Below are 16,078 nucleotides of genomic sequence, written 5' to 3' on the forward strand. Positions count from 1 at the left end.
GCATTACAACACTTTGCATTTTTTAAATATGACTTTTTAATATCTCAAGGTTATAAATGCAAGTGAATCTGCAGCTCTAACTATTTATTACTACATATCATAACAGACACAAGCTGGCGCTCTGAAGCAACTTTCCGCTTTGTGGTGGAGCGCTTTAGCAGGCTGAGTGAGTCTGTGCTCAGCCCACCCTGCTTCGTGAGAAATCTGCCCTGGAAGATCATGGTGATGCCCCGGTTTTACCCAGACAGACCTCACCAGAAGAGTGTTGGATTCTTCCTTCAGTGCAATGCTGAGTCTGACTCTACGTAAGCAATCAATAAGTCCATTAATTCAAGGACATCAGTGAAATCTATGTAAAATTGTATAATGTAAAGTTAATATATTTAGCCTTTTAAAAAAAAGTTTCTTTATTTATTTGGGAATATTTCTCCGTTACTTTAAGCAACTTATTTTAGTTTTTTAAGCGAGCCTAATTTAATTAACCAATTCCTCCTCTTATGAAGGTCCTGGTCATGCCATGCTCAAGCCATGCTCAAAATAATCAACTACAAGGATGATGAGAAATCCTTTAGCCGCCGCATTAGTCACCTGTTCTTCCACAAGGAAAATGACTGGGGCTTTTCCAACTTCATGTCATGGAGTGTAAGTAAATGGGTTTTCTTTTATTAGCGTCTCTGAGCTGGTGTTGTCAGAGAGGAGCAGAGTTAAATAGCTGATGTTAAAGTGATGTTTTGATTTTAGGATGTGACTGATCCTGAGCGGGGCTTTGTGGAGGATGATAAGGTCACTTTTGAGGTCTACGTTCAAGCCGATGCACCTCACGGTGTGGCGTAAGTCATTTCTCGTGACGTTTTCAATGTTGACAAGCTTTTACGACGAAAGCTGATGTCACTGTTTTACTCACAGCTGGGATTCAAAGAAACACACTGGTTACGTGGGGTTGAAGAATCAAGGAGCCACATGTTACATGAACAGCTTACTACAGACACTCTTCTTCACAAACCAGCTTCGGCGGGTGAGACATCTGCCTTTCATTATCACAATCAGGTTTTGTTAATCTTGTTTTTTTTTTTTTTTTTGCGATATTCTTACAGAATGCAGTATGTACCACATAATTAGATGTTTGCTTGGGATGTGCATGAGTTAAATGACTATTAAAAACAGTATTCCTACTTTGCAAATTGATTTTCCATTGCCTGCTATAAGCTCCAGTGGAATACAGTCTATTTTTCTACTGCATCCCTCACCTAACTGAAGTAGATGCATTATGTTTACGTGATGAGAGATGATGCAGTCTGCTTTCAGGTGCTGCCAAGTGGGGCCATATTTTGAGTCTTATTGGTAATGTTTGGTTCTTATTAGAGTCATACATCTCACCAGATGGGGATTCACTTTATATTGGAAAGAAAATGTCAAGCAATAAGAGAAAATATTGCTTGAGCCAATATCAGAGCCAGTATCAGTGTGTCCCTTTGCTGGCAGAGCAAATTTTTTTTACAGCAAGCTCTGTTATTAACAGGCAAAAAAAAAAATCTGAATTAGATCATGTAAATTGACAAGAAGCGTGGTCAATTTTATACACTACCATTCAGAAGTTTGGGGTGGGTAAGATCTTTTTTTTAAATGTTTTTTATTACAAGTATATACTTAAGTGTTTTCCACAGAATTTTGTTAGACTGTGGTGAGCAGGACTCGACATAAGCAATGGCCCGGGGCCAGTAAAAGAGTATGTCGGGCTAGTTGATAGCGCGGGCCAGTGACTGGCCATCAGCAAAACAAACAGCAAACGTCATACACAGTAACGCGAAGAGTGTCAATGTTACTTCAGGTTATTTATAACGTGTTCAAATGTCAAAGAACTACGAGGCTGATACGAGAAAGAGGACATTCCTTGTAGGGCTGGGCAGTATATCGAGTTTGTTCAATATATAGATTTTTTTTTAAACAATATGGAATGAGGCAATACCGTTTATATCGATACAGTAGTTTTATATTTGATATTGATACGAGCACATCTGAAATATAGCGGAGTACGCAGTGTGAGCTCCTGCAGTGAAAGAACATAGTACAATTGTCCTAAACATGACACAAGCTAGTATTAAGCGCTTCAAAATAACTGGTAAGATATAGTTAACAAGTTTAAAGGAGCTTGCCCTGCAGATGCTCTGACAGATACTGTTGCTGACTGACAGATAAATACTTGCGCTGTTTAATGCGTTTGAGGCGTGGTGCTTTCCTCAGTGCTTAACTTACATTCACTGGTATATTCTCCATCTGTAAATGTTAGAAAGTCAAACAAATATGTCCATTTCACTGTCAGGAGAGGTCGAGCTTCTGCAAGTGAATCTCCGCTAAAATTCAAGCTTCCGTTAATGAGCGCCGCCGCGCGCATGCGCGCCAAACAGACGATCACGATAGAATAGTAGCGTAATAATTCTGACTAAAATATACTGTAGATGTTGCTAAAATACTTGTTGTTGGAGACAATAAATGTGCCATATGTGGAATTTTGAACCTACAAGTATATTTTTATGAAAGTGACCATTATAATGGGGTAAAATAATTAGTAGAAATATAGAAGGGGCCAGTAAAACTCTGATCTACTGGCCCTGGGGGCCAGTGGGGATTTTTTTTATGTTGAGCCCTGGTGGTGGGTGTACATTGGTCTCTGTAGTGGGGACCACGGGCATGCCCCCCGGAAGATAATTTTTTACATTTAAATTTAAAGAAAAATTAAATGACTAGATGAATGAAGAAATTTGTTCTCTTGTTGTGAACAAAGTAGTGCTCTAGTAGCAATTTGTTTATTCGTTGCATAGGTATGAATGGTGATGAATAGGGTACATTTGTCACATAAAAAACATAGTAAATGATAGTTCATAAATGGTCAAATGATAGTTCATAAATGGTCAAACATGTAGAGCGTACATTTGAACCATCAAAAATATGTAACCTTTGTTACATATTGAAGTATCAAATGTGTGCAATGTGTGCGCTCTCGCGGGCTATCAACACCTGGTTGATGACTATGCGAATCCAGTGAACGCCTGCTGTGCCCCATTCATTCGCTGCATGCTTATGTGGACAGATCTAGCTCTTTTCACTTTGCCAGAGCAGTTATTCGTCTGCTACGGGGGTATTAAGAGACGTTATATTTCCTGTTCATATATATTCATATTTTCCGGGCATTATATTTCAGGTTCATTTTGAAACCGTGGCAGGACAAATTATCGACACAGTCTAGTTAATGTATGGGAAACACTGCATTACATTTGTGGCGTAGGGCTGGGCGATATGGCCAAAAAATCATACCTCGGTATTTTTTGGTTAAATGGCGATATACGATATATATCTTTGTACTTTCTATATTTTTCTATTTGGATAACTTTTTTTTAAAATGAATACAGATTTTCTTTTTTACATCCTGCCCAATGATATCCTACAATCAATGTTGATCTTGAAGGATATGGAAACAAATATTTTGAATGTAATGTAGGCTATGCAATATATTATGTTCAAAAAGGTGGTTAAAATCACATTACATTCTAACATTGTAACATTACAATCTAATAACAAAAATAATGCTTTTGTTTTTAAATTGACTAAAGGCTGAACTTAAAATTAAAATAAAAACAAAAGCACAAAGTAATTATATTAGCCTGATTTTGATTACCCCATTATAATGGGCACTTTCATAAAAATATTCTTGTAGGTTTAAAATTCCACATTTATTGTCTCCAAAAACAAATATTTTAGCAATATGTATATTTTAGTCAGAATTATTGAGCTACTATTCTATGGTGCTCTGTCTGTTTGGCGCGCATGCGCGCGGCGGCGCTCATTAACGGAAGCTTGAATTTTAGCGGAGATTCACTTGCAGAAGCTCGACCTCTCCTGACAGTGAAATGGACATATTTGTTTGACTTTCTAACATTTACAGATGGAGAATATACCAGTGAATGTAAGTTAAGCACTGAGGAAAGCACCACGTCTCAAATGCATTAAACAGCGCAAGTATTTATCTGTCAGTCAGCAACAGTATCTGTCAGAGCATCTGTCAGGGCAAGCTGCTTTAAACTTGTTAACTATATCTTATTTTGAAGCCCTTAATATAAACTTGTCATGTTTAGGACAAATTATCCTTTCACTTCAGCAGCTCACACTGCGTCCTCCGCTATTTTTCAGATGTGCTCATATCAAATTACTGTATCGATATAAACTGTATTGCCTCATTCCATATTGTTTCAAAAAAATATATCAATATAACTTACGGACTCGATTTACCGCCCAGCCCTACTAATGTGGCGGTTGTCTATTTTTCAGATTGATTATGTAAGCTCTGGTTCAGTGGAAGAGTTTTTTTATTTTTTATTTTACCATTTTTGTTATTATTTTTTTATTTTTTTTAGTAGCATATTGTTAATTTAAATGTTTTCAAAAGTAAAGCCCAGGTTGATGCTTTGCATATGTCAGAGAACCTGCTTTGTATTTGCTTTTTAGGCGGTTTATATGATGCCCACTGAGGGAGATGATTCCTCTAAAAGCGTTCCCCTCGCCCTGCAGAGGGTGTTCTATGAGCTCCAGCACAGCGATAAACCTGTTGGGACAAAGAAGCTGACTAAGTCCTTTGGGTGAGTTTTATTTTGAATGTCCAAGTTTACAAGCACTGTGAATCAGACACTGACACATGATATGTCTGCCTGTTGACATTAAGACATTAAGTAGAAAAGGTACAATTGTGTCGGCAGATCTTAGATTTAAAAGGTAGGTTGCAACAATAAGGATTAAATTAAGCCAATTTTAGAGCTAATCAAGAATTGGTTTATCTGAGTTTTATTTTAAATCATAATATTGAACACAAATTACCAAATCAGGGATGTGGTTTAAAAACCTCCATTTATGATTAATTTTCTCTGCTATGATGAAATGAGTAGCTCTTGTTGATAAAGGAAGTAAACTTGTAAAATGTCCGCTTTATTTATAAACTGATGCGTAGAGAGACCATTACTGCTCAAGCAGGCAATGAAAATATTAAGGCAGCGCGTGCAGATTTTATAAGCTTGGAAATATATTTATAGTATCAATTAATGGAGTAATATGGCAGCATTACGTATGACAAAACAACTGAGATAAGAAAAAAGCAACTGGCATGATTGACCATCTCCGCTCTTGACAATGCCGACCTGACCGTTTGAACGGTGCCCAGCAGCCCTGAGAAATGAGAAGTGCAGCAGCGATCACTGTTGCTCACCTCATCACCACCACTGCTAAATATATTCCTCTCTTTTCTTGAAAAGAAGCACATAGATGAGTGATGGATCTGCACCCCGGATTTTATAGCAGACCTAAGCTTACTGGCCGCCACGGCCATCACACTCTGCCAGCTCAATGCACTTTAACTTTGTATTTGTTATAAACACCTGTTTCTGTCTTTGTTCAATCAGCCACATATTGTAATTGTACTTGCACTTTATTTTATTTAAACCTCCTCACCTTTAAATTTAAAGTTAATCCCTATTTGAGATTTAAATCTGAGTTTAAATTTATGGAGCAACAGTATTAAACAGTATTATCTATCTTAAATATAAATTAAATCCAGGATCAGAATGTGGTGTAAATGTAATCCTGCTTATTTTTAAACAAGGTTTAAACTTTGGTGCAACTGAATTATTTGATAAACATTTGATTTAATCTAGATTTAAAACTTAATCCTTATTGGTGTAACCCACCTTGTGACTTAAATGTTTTTGGTTAGCAGTACTATTGTAGAAGTAGAAAAGCTCTATTCATAGTCAGCTGTACTTTTATTCGAATCCCCTTTTTTTCCCCCATACGTTTGTTTATATTTAAAAATTTTCCATTTCCTCAGATGGGAGACTTTAGACAGTTTCATGCAGCATGATGTACAGGAACTGTGCAGAGTGGTGAGTAGCCCTATCTCCATGGATCCTTTTGGATCCTTCTCTTTTAACTTGAACTTGTTGATCAAATGAAGGATTAGTCATGTCAGATTGAATGAGCATGATTTCGGTCCAACTGTTTTGTGATTGTGCCAATTATAGTTGTTGGACAATGTAGAGAACAAGATGAAAGGAACATGCGTGGAGGGTACTATCCCAAAGCTCTTCCGAGGGAAGATGGTGGTAAGTCACACGGACTCTCTGGTTTCGCTCTACATCTGATTCATTGATTCAGCCTTACCACATTTGGGTGTTTTCTCCATTTCAGTCCTACATCCAGTGTAAGCATGTGGACTATCGGTCAGAAAGAATAGAGGATTACTATGACATCCAGCTCAGCATAAAAGGAAAGAAAAACAGTAAGTGTGGCTTTCTCTGATATTCCGTCTTTGCTGTTCTGTTCTATGCTTTTCTGTTCAAGGAAAGCCTTTCTTGTTATGTGGTCTGTAAATACATGAATTTTCCGACATCTTGCAACTGAGTTCCATGATGGATATTTGATCTGACAAAATTGTCCATTTCAAGAAAAATAATGTTGTAGGACTACTCACAGTCTGAGATTTAGAGGTGTGTTACTAATGCGTCTTTTCTGCCCTGCAGTCTTTGAGTCATTCAAGGACTATGTGGCTGTGGAACAGCTGGACGGGGATAACAAATATGATGCTGGGGAGCATGGTCTACAGGTGAGGGGTTTGCGTACTTCATCGCCCATTCAAGCTAACCAAACCTAAAAGTGCAGTCACATTTACCTTTGTACGGTAAAATATAGTCTTCTATTTTCTTTGAATATGCGAAGCTTGCGATTGCTTAGCTGCTATAGGAAAAATAACAGTGCAGTGAATGGTAACTATTTGGGCTACAAACCAGTGTTTAAATATGCTGCTATAGGTAAATAACTAGGAAAAATAACAGTTCCGTAAATGGTAACTAGTTGTGCTACAAATAGGGCTGGGACGGTTACCGCAATACCGCGGTCACGTGACTCCAACCGCGGGTCTGAGCTCCTCAGTGTCATCACCGCAAAAAAAAGCAAAAAAAAAAACATTGGCCTGCACATGTGTGCACGTTGTGCCTAATAACATGGATTAATTGATTCTAATGACATGAATTATGTGTCTTAAGACAAATGATATTGTGTCTTACATGGATTCAAGGTTTTCTAAACAAAGCTTATCATCAAAAGATGGAGCAAATTCGATCTTTCACGAGTTGGGAAGCACAATGTTCCATGACACATAATAACATTCCATTTGTATTAGAGATACGCGGATGGGCTATTATTATTTCATCCGCAACCGCATCACACAACTCATCATCTGTCCGCACCAACGTTCGTTTTTTGATCAATTTTCGAAACCGCATCCGCAGCACTGACTGTTTTAAAGGGTTAGTTCACCCAAAAATGAAAATTAAGTCATTAATTACTCACCCCCATGCTGTACCAACCCCGTAAGACCTTCGTTCATCTTCGGAACACAAATGAAGATATTTTTGATTAAATCTGAGAGGTGGATCACTGCTACATAGGCTGCCAGAGGGAATGAAACTTGACGGCCCAGAAAGTCATTAAAGAACATGTTTAAATATTCCATGTGCCTACAGTGGCTCAACTATAAGTTTATCAAGCGACGAGACTACTTTTTTCCCGAAAAAAACCCCATAAATAACGACTTTATTCGACTATTCCTTTTCTTCCTTGCGGGCCTGAGACGAGAGTTCAAGAGATTTCCACGACGCATGCGCGAGAACTGAGAAGAGGACGTTCTTCTTCTAATACTTCTTGTTCAGTTCTCGCGCATGCGTCGTGGAAATCTCTTGAACTCTCGTCTCAGGCCCACAAGGAAGAAAAGGAGTAGTCGAATAAAGTCGTTATTTATGTTTTTTTTTCCGGAAAAAAAGTATTCTCGTCGCTTGATAAACTTATAGTTGAGCCACTGTAGGCACATGGAATATTTAAACATGTTCTTTAATGACTTTCTGGGCCATCAAGTTTCATTCCCTCTGGCAGCCTATGTAGCAGTGATCCACCTCTCAGATTTAATCAAAAATATCTTCATTTGTGTTCCGAAGATGAACGAAGGTCTTACGGGGTTGGTACAGCATGGGGGTGAGTAATTAATGACTTAATTTTCATTTTTGGGTGAACTAACCCTTTAAGGTCCATGGGCGATGCGAGGCGCTGCTGCAGCCAGGCTAGAAAGTTCTTGGCTGTAGAAAGGAGACTGATCCAATGCAGCAAAGATATTTAAAGGCTAAAGTCCCTAGTATAGTCTATTGGCTATGTTGTATCCCCAGAATATCAGCAGTGAACTCCGTCTCCGATCGGCGCACAGGGATAAAAATAAATAACTTAATAGCCTATAACGCACATCGGCAAACCTGACCATACCAGACTATACTGTAACCTAAATTTTTATTATTTCGTTTTGAATTTTGTTTAAATACATTTTAAGCTTTCTATTTATTTATCATGTCTGTGAGGCAAGTAGGCCTAGCCTATACGCGGAGTTTCGGTTCATTTGAGACGAGCTCCAGTTCACGCACAAGATATCGCATTTCATAGTGTTTACCAATATAAAGCTACTTGGTTTTAAACTAACCTGGGTAAGCTGGGCTTCAAGCATCGCTACACCATTTACAATGGACAACGCACCTAATTTTTCTGTTAAATTTAGCTGAAGTTTTGGTGATGTAACTACCTTGACTCTAGTATACCGCTTGTTGTGGATGATACTGATTTTAATTTTTTCACTTATTCAACTGGAGTGCTGTTTGTGGTTCATTTGTCTTCTAGGAGGCAGAGAAGGGTGTAAAATTCCTGACCTTCCCTCCTATCCTGCACCTACAGCTCATGAGGTTCATGTACGATCCTCAGACTGACCAAAATATTAAGATAAACGACAGGTAACAACTTTTTTTTATGTGTTGTAGATGTAATGTTCTGTTCTTTAGATCTGCCGTTTTGACATTAAACGTGTCATAATGAATGAAGAGTTTGTGACCGAACAAGTGAAACTGATTAGGGCTGCACGATGTGTCGTTTTAGCATCGATATCGCGATGTGCGCATCCACGATAGTCACATCGCAGGATGTTGCGATGTAGGCCTAAGTCGTACAGTAGTTGATCCGTGATTCATGATCTGTACGGGCCAGCAGCTCCGGATTAATTGCAAAGTTTAACCATCATATAGTGAAAGTTTATCATTTGCATGTGTTTTTAAGTCCTGTCAGTTTAAACATCAAGCGTAAGAAGACTGGAACTTGCGCGTTGTTTTCTGTGAGCCGGGCAGATCAGTGGTCTTTCTCTTATTTCTGAGCTTGAACGAACACGAGAATTCAAAATAAAGTCAGAATGCCCTTCCTCCATTGAACAATTTTTGGCGACCGCCAAAGCGTATTTTTGTCCCGCCAAAGCCTTATTTGACCGGTGAGTGATAGATGACTGACTGCTGCGCAAAACTGAGAGAACGAGCAGAGAGAGAGAGCCCCGGTCGCGCGCGCACTCTCACCGTTTTCAAACTGTCTTGCTCTCTCACCCTCCCTCGCGCATATTAATGAATTGAGTTGACTGAATATCTTTGAGAATACACAATGGTAAAAGGTCGGAAGACCGAAGTTTCAGGTGAAGCATTCGGATATATTTTTTTCCTGAACTACCGCTGGTTGTGAATTGTGCTAAAAAAAATATTCTCTGAAAAGCGTTCCACACATTCAGATAAACCACACTTTCAATAAACAAAACAAAAAAAATCTATCCAGTGATGAAATGTTTTCTGTGTTGAGACCAATCTTGTGCGATGTCCTAACTGCCGGGATAATCACACAACGTGTGCCGTGGTCCGTTAATGACACCTCCAATTCGCGAACTAATGATTCATTTGAACCGATTCACTTTAATGAATGCTTAAAACAACTTATCTGTCCAACACTGAACTAACGAGATACAACAAATCGGAAACACTTTACAATAAGGTTCCATTTATTAAACTCTAGTTAACTACATTAGTTAATAGAATCTATGCAGATTTACTCCTTTACAAAATCACCCCAGTCATTCAGATGATTCATTCTTTCCAAAGAAAGCTATTTAAGTCATTGGGTGAAATTGTTTTCATATCGCAATATATATCGCAGAAAAATAAAATATCGCAATGTAATTTTTTCCCAATATCGTGCAGCCCTAAAACTGATACTCATTAAACTTCTGAAATTATTTCTGTGATGTAATGGTGAATTTAGCGTCAGGATAGAATAAATGCTTGTCCTGTGGAGAGGGAGATTACACTTAAAATAACCTTGTAAGAGTGACTCATCTAAATGTTGTTGTTTTTGAGCACTAACTTGGATATGGACTGGAGGCTGCACTTTAAGATTGTCTAGCACAAGGTCTTGTTCACCCTCTCTGCGATGATGCTAGAGAAATGGAGGCTGAGCTTGATGTTTTGCCTTGCAGGTTTGAATTCCCAGAGCAGTTACCTCTGGATGAGTTTCTGCAGAAGCCAGACGTGAAAGATCCGGCCAACTACATTCTCCACGCCGTGTTGGTGCACAGCGGAGACAACCACGGGGGCCACTACGTCGTCTACCTTAATCCTAAAGGAGACGGCAAAGTGAGTGTCACCGCACCAATAGTGAGAACCTTTACTTTCAGGGGTCCCTATCTTTTCTGATGTTTGTTAATGGGTGGGCTTTTTGGGTGGTTTGTGGTTGCATGAAATGTTTTGTTAATTTTAGTAAAGTAAAACTTAAAAGCATTGGAGGGCTCCAGACTGAGACTGAATTTTGCTTCAAATAGCCTTTGTTAGTTTTCACACTGTTGTTGCTTATTTTATAAATGACTGTTTAAATATTTGGGGACAATAAGTTTGTTTTTTGCTTGATTAGCCTTTGTTAGTTTTTTTACACTGTTGTTGCTTATTTTATAAATTACTGTTTAAAAATTTGGGGACAATAAGTTTGTTTTTTGCTTGATATTAACAGGGCTTAAAGTATTCCCGCACCGTGCCGGATCTTCGGTGTGCAGCCGTTAGGGGAAAAAAATTTAAATAATTGGGAAGCATATTTTCGAGTCTATTGATTTCACCTACCAATCATATGAGAGGAACGCAGCTCCAACTAATGTTACAAGCCTATCAGAAGCAGAGCAGGGTGGGTCCTGGCAACACGGTGTGATTGAGATTAGGGCTGAACGATTATGGAAAATAATCTAATTGCGTTTTTTTTTTTTTACCAATATTGCGATTTAATATGCGATTACTTTTTAAGTTCTTTCCCTTCTGTATTAGTCGACAAAGACAAGCAATAAATCATTGTACAGTAGGGATGGGAATCTTTAGGCAGCTCATGATCTGATCTACTTTTTTTCTTATTAATTAATCTTAATAACACTTAAAATATGTATTTAATTACATGTGTAAATATACATACTTTAAAAAAATATATATCTATATAGATATACAAACGCATTTAATTAAACCAATTACATGTTAAGAATTGTAAATAGGCTATAAACTAACATAGCTTCAAAATATAAGAGCTAGTAAATAAAGAGGGACCCGAAAAAAAAACATTACAAGCAATAAACAAAGAGTGCTTTCAGTATTTAAAAGTAGGCTGTCTGAACGTTTTCCATTCAAGAGCTGGAGTGATTTCCCCCCTCAGTTTAGATACGATAAGCTACATTCACACTAATGCACATATCTCTTTTGAAATTATAAATGTGGTTTGTCTTGTTGGGTTAAGATATAACTGACCGCGTTTACATTAATATCGCGTCATAAAAGCATTTTGAGATGCAAGTACATTTAACCAATGTGTCGCTCACATGCACGAGCGCTCTTCAGAAAGCGCGCGTAATTATTTTAAAATGAAAGCAGCTTTCTCAGTGATTTTTATATTTTGAATATATAAGCCAAGTGATTTTTATATTTTGAATATATAAGCCAACTGCATTCCAAAAGACATTTGTAAGGAAAATTCCAGCGGCCAAGACCGCGCACTGGAAGAGTAACATCAAAGCGGCAAAACCTGTGCAATGAAGCCCACGACTGTTCTTGTAATTCGCTTAAACCCCGAACTTTATGAAAGATTATTTTTCGGAAGGTTCGAGCAGTGTCGTGTGTGTGTGAGAGAGAGAGAGAGAGATATTAGAAGCAAGCAGAATACGGTTGTTTCTAAAGCACGCACAGCGTCACGCATCTGTGTTTAAAGACTAAGCTCAGACTCGATTCTGAAATTCTCTGAATCGATCCAGAATTGTTGGAGAGAGAATAAATAACACAATATCACATACATTAAAAATAAACTGTTCTTTCCAGTAGGCCTATGCCAGACCTACAGTATATGCGTAGTGTGCCAAGTTGATGCTTGATCTGCAGACTGCTTTTCTCTCGCGTGTCACGTGACCAGTGTTATCGCAGCTTTTGCTGTTTGAAGGTAACTTCAAACTGTTAGCTAAATATTTATTGTAGAACATTCTGTGTAGCTTACTAAAAAAAAATTCTGTGTAGGCCTACCATGAAAACGAGTCCACTTTAAACCGTAGCATTTTCTGTCAGTAATGTATGTCAAGCAACATTAGTGCTGTTAACACATGACATTCATTGTTGTTCAGCTTTAACGTGTTAAAATATTTAAAGCAAACGCAGAATCCGTTCTGTCATCCTTTAGCTAGGGATATATGATCACGCTCTTATTCACACAAATGCTTTAAACCATTCATGCACGACGACAAAAGAGAACGCGCTATCAGTGAATGTCCTCCTGACACACACGACGCACAGAAAGTCATGCGCCAGTATTGCACAGACAGCGCGCGCGCCAGTATCGAGTTCTCTTTCGTGCTTGACCGAACAAAAGCACTAATTTATGCCAAAATGTCAGTTTTGTCGAGTATCCTCACAAGAACAGTCTTAAATGAGTTAAATAAAATCTTAAATGAAAGTAAACGAGAAAATGAGATGTGAGATCATGTCAGCAGTGGCAGATCTTAGTGACAGCAGGCACTAATTCTCTCTGTCAGTAAAGTTAACCAAAGAACAAAGGGAACGGAGAAAATGACTAACTGCTCTTGACTAAAGAACGCTTGTAGCTTTAAGGATTAATCTATATTTCCTTTATAATTTATTTATAACATTATTTACCTGTACCTTTCCTGTCTAACAGGTATGAAATATACAGAAATTGAATATGACATTTACTATGGGTAGACATGTGCCGGTATTCGGTAATGCGATAAATCGCGGTAATGAATATGCACGATATTGTTATCGCGGGGACTTCGAAATACCGTGAAAAATAATAGATCCAAATTTAGATTTTTAGAACGCGCATCAGCTTATTTTCCATCAACCGCTTAAAAAAACAATGCGTATATGCTGCGCAAAACACGTGCGCACTTTGATGTAAACAATCCCCACATCACATGTATAAGCACTGTGTGAATGCAGTGTGCACTCTAGTCTAATGTAAACAATCCTCACATGGAAAAGAAGCACGGCGGAAGGAGGAACGCTGCCGACTATTTATCCCCCGCATGGCTGCCAACTCTCACGCATTCAGCAGCTTGAGACTCACGCAATTGACACTTTCACACGGTCTCGCGCCACACATCCATTTTCTCACGCAGAGAAAAATCGCGGAGCAAAGAGGACACTGACACCGACAGACTAGACAGAGCAGGTTACTTTTGATATGAAAAAAATATCAGCTCTCAGGTTTTATAACGAAATTCAGACAATTTTGTTTTGGTGCTTGTAAATGACGTGACAGATCGCGCGCCTCAGTTCAAGTAAACAGATCATCTGTTACTTTTTATTAAAGATACAGTACAACCCACCGAAAGGTATACGTACTTTCGATCAATCAGTGTTTTTCAACCACGGAAAGAGGTCAATAACACTGCAGGAGAACAATTATGTCACAGAACGTTACATTTACCTCAGGAAAGCCATTTAATGTTAGTTGACTATTATGTCACAGAACGTTACATTTACCTCAGGAAAGCCATTTAATGTTAGTTGACTATAAGAAAATAGCTATAGAGAGGAGTATTTTGCTAAATATGTGCACTATATTACATATTTTAATATATGTTTACTTGTCATTATATAATTGTTATTATAATGAAAATTACGGCATATTACATTTTTATATTTATATTATTATTATATTTATATGGTATGCATTATATTTAATTTCTCTCTGTATGTTTACAGCATTATGTGAGATATATTTTTTCATGAAAAAAAATTAAATGCAGGCTATCTACTGTAGCCTACCTAATATTTATCCAAATGAGTCAATATTGAATCAAGATTGAAATTAAATCCAAGAATTTAATTGAAATCATGAAAATTGTGTTAAGCAATAATACAAACAGTAGCCTCAGTAACTGTACCATGTAAACATTATAACATGTTGTCACTAAAAAATAAAATTAATGTTTTGACAATCACAATTACACATTGTGATGCAAGTTTTTTTTAGATACCCCCAATCCGTCTGTTTCTCTTGTGCAATTAAAATATCGTGATAATACCGCATACCGTGATAAAAGCTCAATCAATTAATCGCAGCATGAAAATTTGATACCGGCACATGCCTAACTATGGGTTTAAGTGAGGATTGTTTTAAGTTCACTTAAATTAAAATTTGTTATATTTTTTTGAAGCCTAATGTTTAAAATTTGGGGGGAAATCATTTTCATCGAGACATCAGTAGCTATATTAATATCAGTGATACTGGCCTTCATTCATAAAAAGATGGCATTAAGATACAGCCGTAATACTTGAAAATAAATGGTGCCATTGAAGATAAGTCCGTCTGTGCAGTTTCTCTCCGTTACACGATACATGGCTCACAATACCGATATCACGATAAAGCAGTTTTGCGATAATCGATATATTCCTGGACTATGAAAACAAAATGCCTTTTGAAAATTTTAAGTGCAGGTTTTCTCTTTATTCAAGTCCAAACTGTTAGAAAACAGCACAAAGTTTTTCAGTTTAATTAAATCAAACATTTTATGCTTGTACATTTTAAAAGCTTAAACTTTTCTTTGCGTTTAAACTGAGACCATCCTTAAAAATATATTGTTTTTTTTTCAAGATTCAATGTAAAAAAAAAAAAAAGTACAATTTTGGTCATGGTGATTACGTAGGTATGAATGAATTTAAACCATTTTGCATATTGTGACGTCGCTGACGGTCTTCAAACCGTGCATCCACCACTAGGTGTCAATGCAACCTACAAATCAGAGACCGGTTACGTTTTAGGGCTGTCACTTTTGTGAAAAATCCTGTTCGATTTTTGAGACAAGTGTTCATTGAATCGATTGTAAAATCAATTTTCCACGTCTAAAGAATTTTCCATTTTCAACCAATATAGGCAAATCCACGGACAACTTACAGGCATTAGGACGAACATAAAGAGGGCGCTTGAGACGCGCACAAGTCAGCAATATTTCTGATGATTTATTGGCGTGAAGTTTTGTGCACAATGACAAACAGGATTGCAACATTCAGGGACTGAATTTAACACCCTCCAACCCGCCAAATAAGGGGAAAAATGAACTTTGGCGGGTAAAATCATGGCAAAAATCATGATCCAATCTGGAGTGTTTCTAATTTCTGTTTACTCACTATGCTGGGGCAGTTCGTGTAAGCCAAATCTGTGGATTTAGTGCAAATACGCAACTCGTGAGTACTCATGATATATTAAATGCAGCGTATTGTGCAGAATCTGCGCATTTCTGGCTTGCTTGAACACACACGTCACTAAGCAACAAATAACGGCGCGCTTGTTCACTTGCATTGAAGTAATAGCGAATATTAAAAAGCATTTGGCTAACAGAAAAGACATTGTTATTTTCCAACATCCTATATGTTCTGTGTACTGTATTGATCTGTCCACTTAAAACACATTTTGGTAAAAAAAAAAAAAAAAAGGGTGGTGGTGGCTCACTTTGAAATTCCAATTTAAAAGAAACCACTTTGATTTTAGTGTCAAATTGTAGCACGTCCGACTCCTCAATAGTTTGAGTTTCCTCAAACATTTTAGTGGTTTCCTTCAGGTCAGTCAACACGATCACCGTTAGACGGGAGAAGGGAGGGAAAAG

The 16,078-nt window shown here is 37.7% G+C and overlaps 1 protein-coding gene across 7 annotated transcripts in view; it reads left to right on the forward strand.

Annotated features, from left to right (window-relative positions):
• Positions 1 to 16,078, forward strand: part of usp7 (ubiquitin specific peptidase 7 (herpes virus-associated)) — a 36,059-nt gene that overhangs the window by 4,408 nt on the left and 15,573 nt on the right. For 4 of the 7 annotated variants that reach the window (XM_077212539.1, XM_077212534.1, XM_077212537.1 and 1 more), the window contains exons 3-13: positions 107 to 305; positions 504 to 642; positions 742 to 830; positions 907 to 1,015; positions 4,501 to 4,631; positions 5,870 to 5,924; positions 6,063 to 6,143; positions 6,229 to 6,319; positions 6,561 to 6,643; positions 8,755 to 8,864; positions 10,415 to 10,592. In XM_077212539.1, coding sequence (XP_077068654.1) covers positions 107 to 305; positions 504 to 642; positions 742 to 830; positions 907 to 1,015; positions 4,501 to 4,631; positions 5,870 to 5,924; positions 6,063 to 6,143; positions 6,229 to 6,319; positions 6,561 to 6,643; positions 8,755 to 8,864; positions 10,415 to 10,592 — 1,265 coding nt within the window. The remainder of the gene's footprint in view (positions 1 to 106; positions 306 to 503; positions 643 to 741; positions 831 to 906; positions 1,016 to 4,500; positions 4,632 to 5,869; positions 5,925 to 6,062; positions 6,144 to 6,228; positions 6,320 to 6,560; positions 6,644 to 8,754; positions 8,865 to 10,414; positions 10,593 to 16,078) is intronic. The other 3 variants (XM_077212540.1, XM_077212535.1, XM_077212538.1) reach the window with 1 other exon arrangement.

The sequence above is a fragment of the Siphateles boraxobius genome, unplaced genomic scaffold (assembly GCF_051911475.1).
Source record: "Siphateles boraxobius isolate OS27281-9 unplaced genomic scaffold, OSU_SipBor_1 66, whole genome shotgun sequence".
NCBI classification, from domain to species: domain Eukaryota; kingdom Metazoa; phylum Chordata; class Actinopteri; order Cypriniformes; family Leuciscidae; genus Siphateles; species Siphateles boraxobius.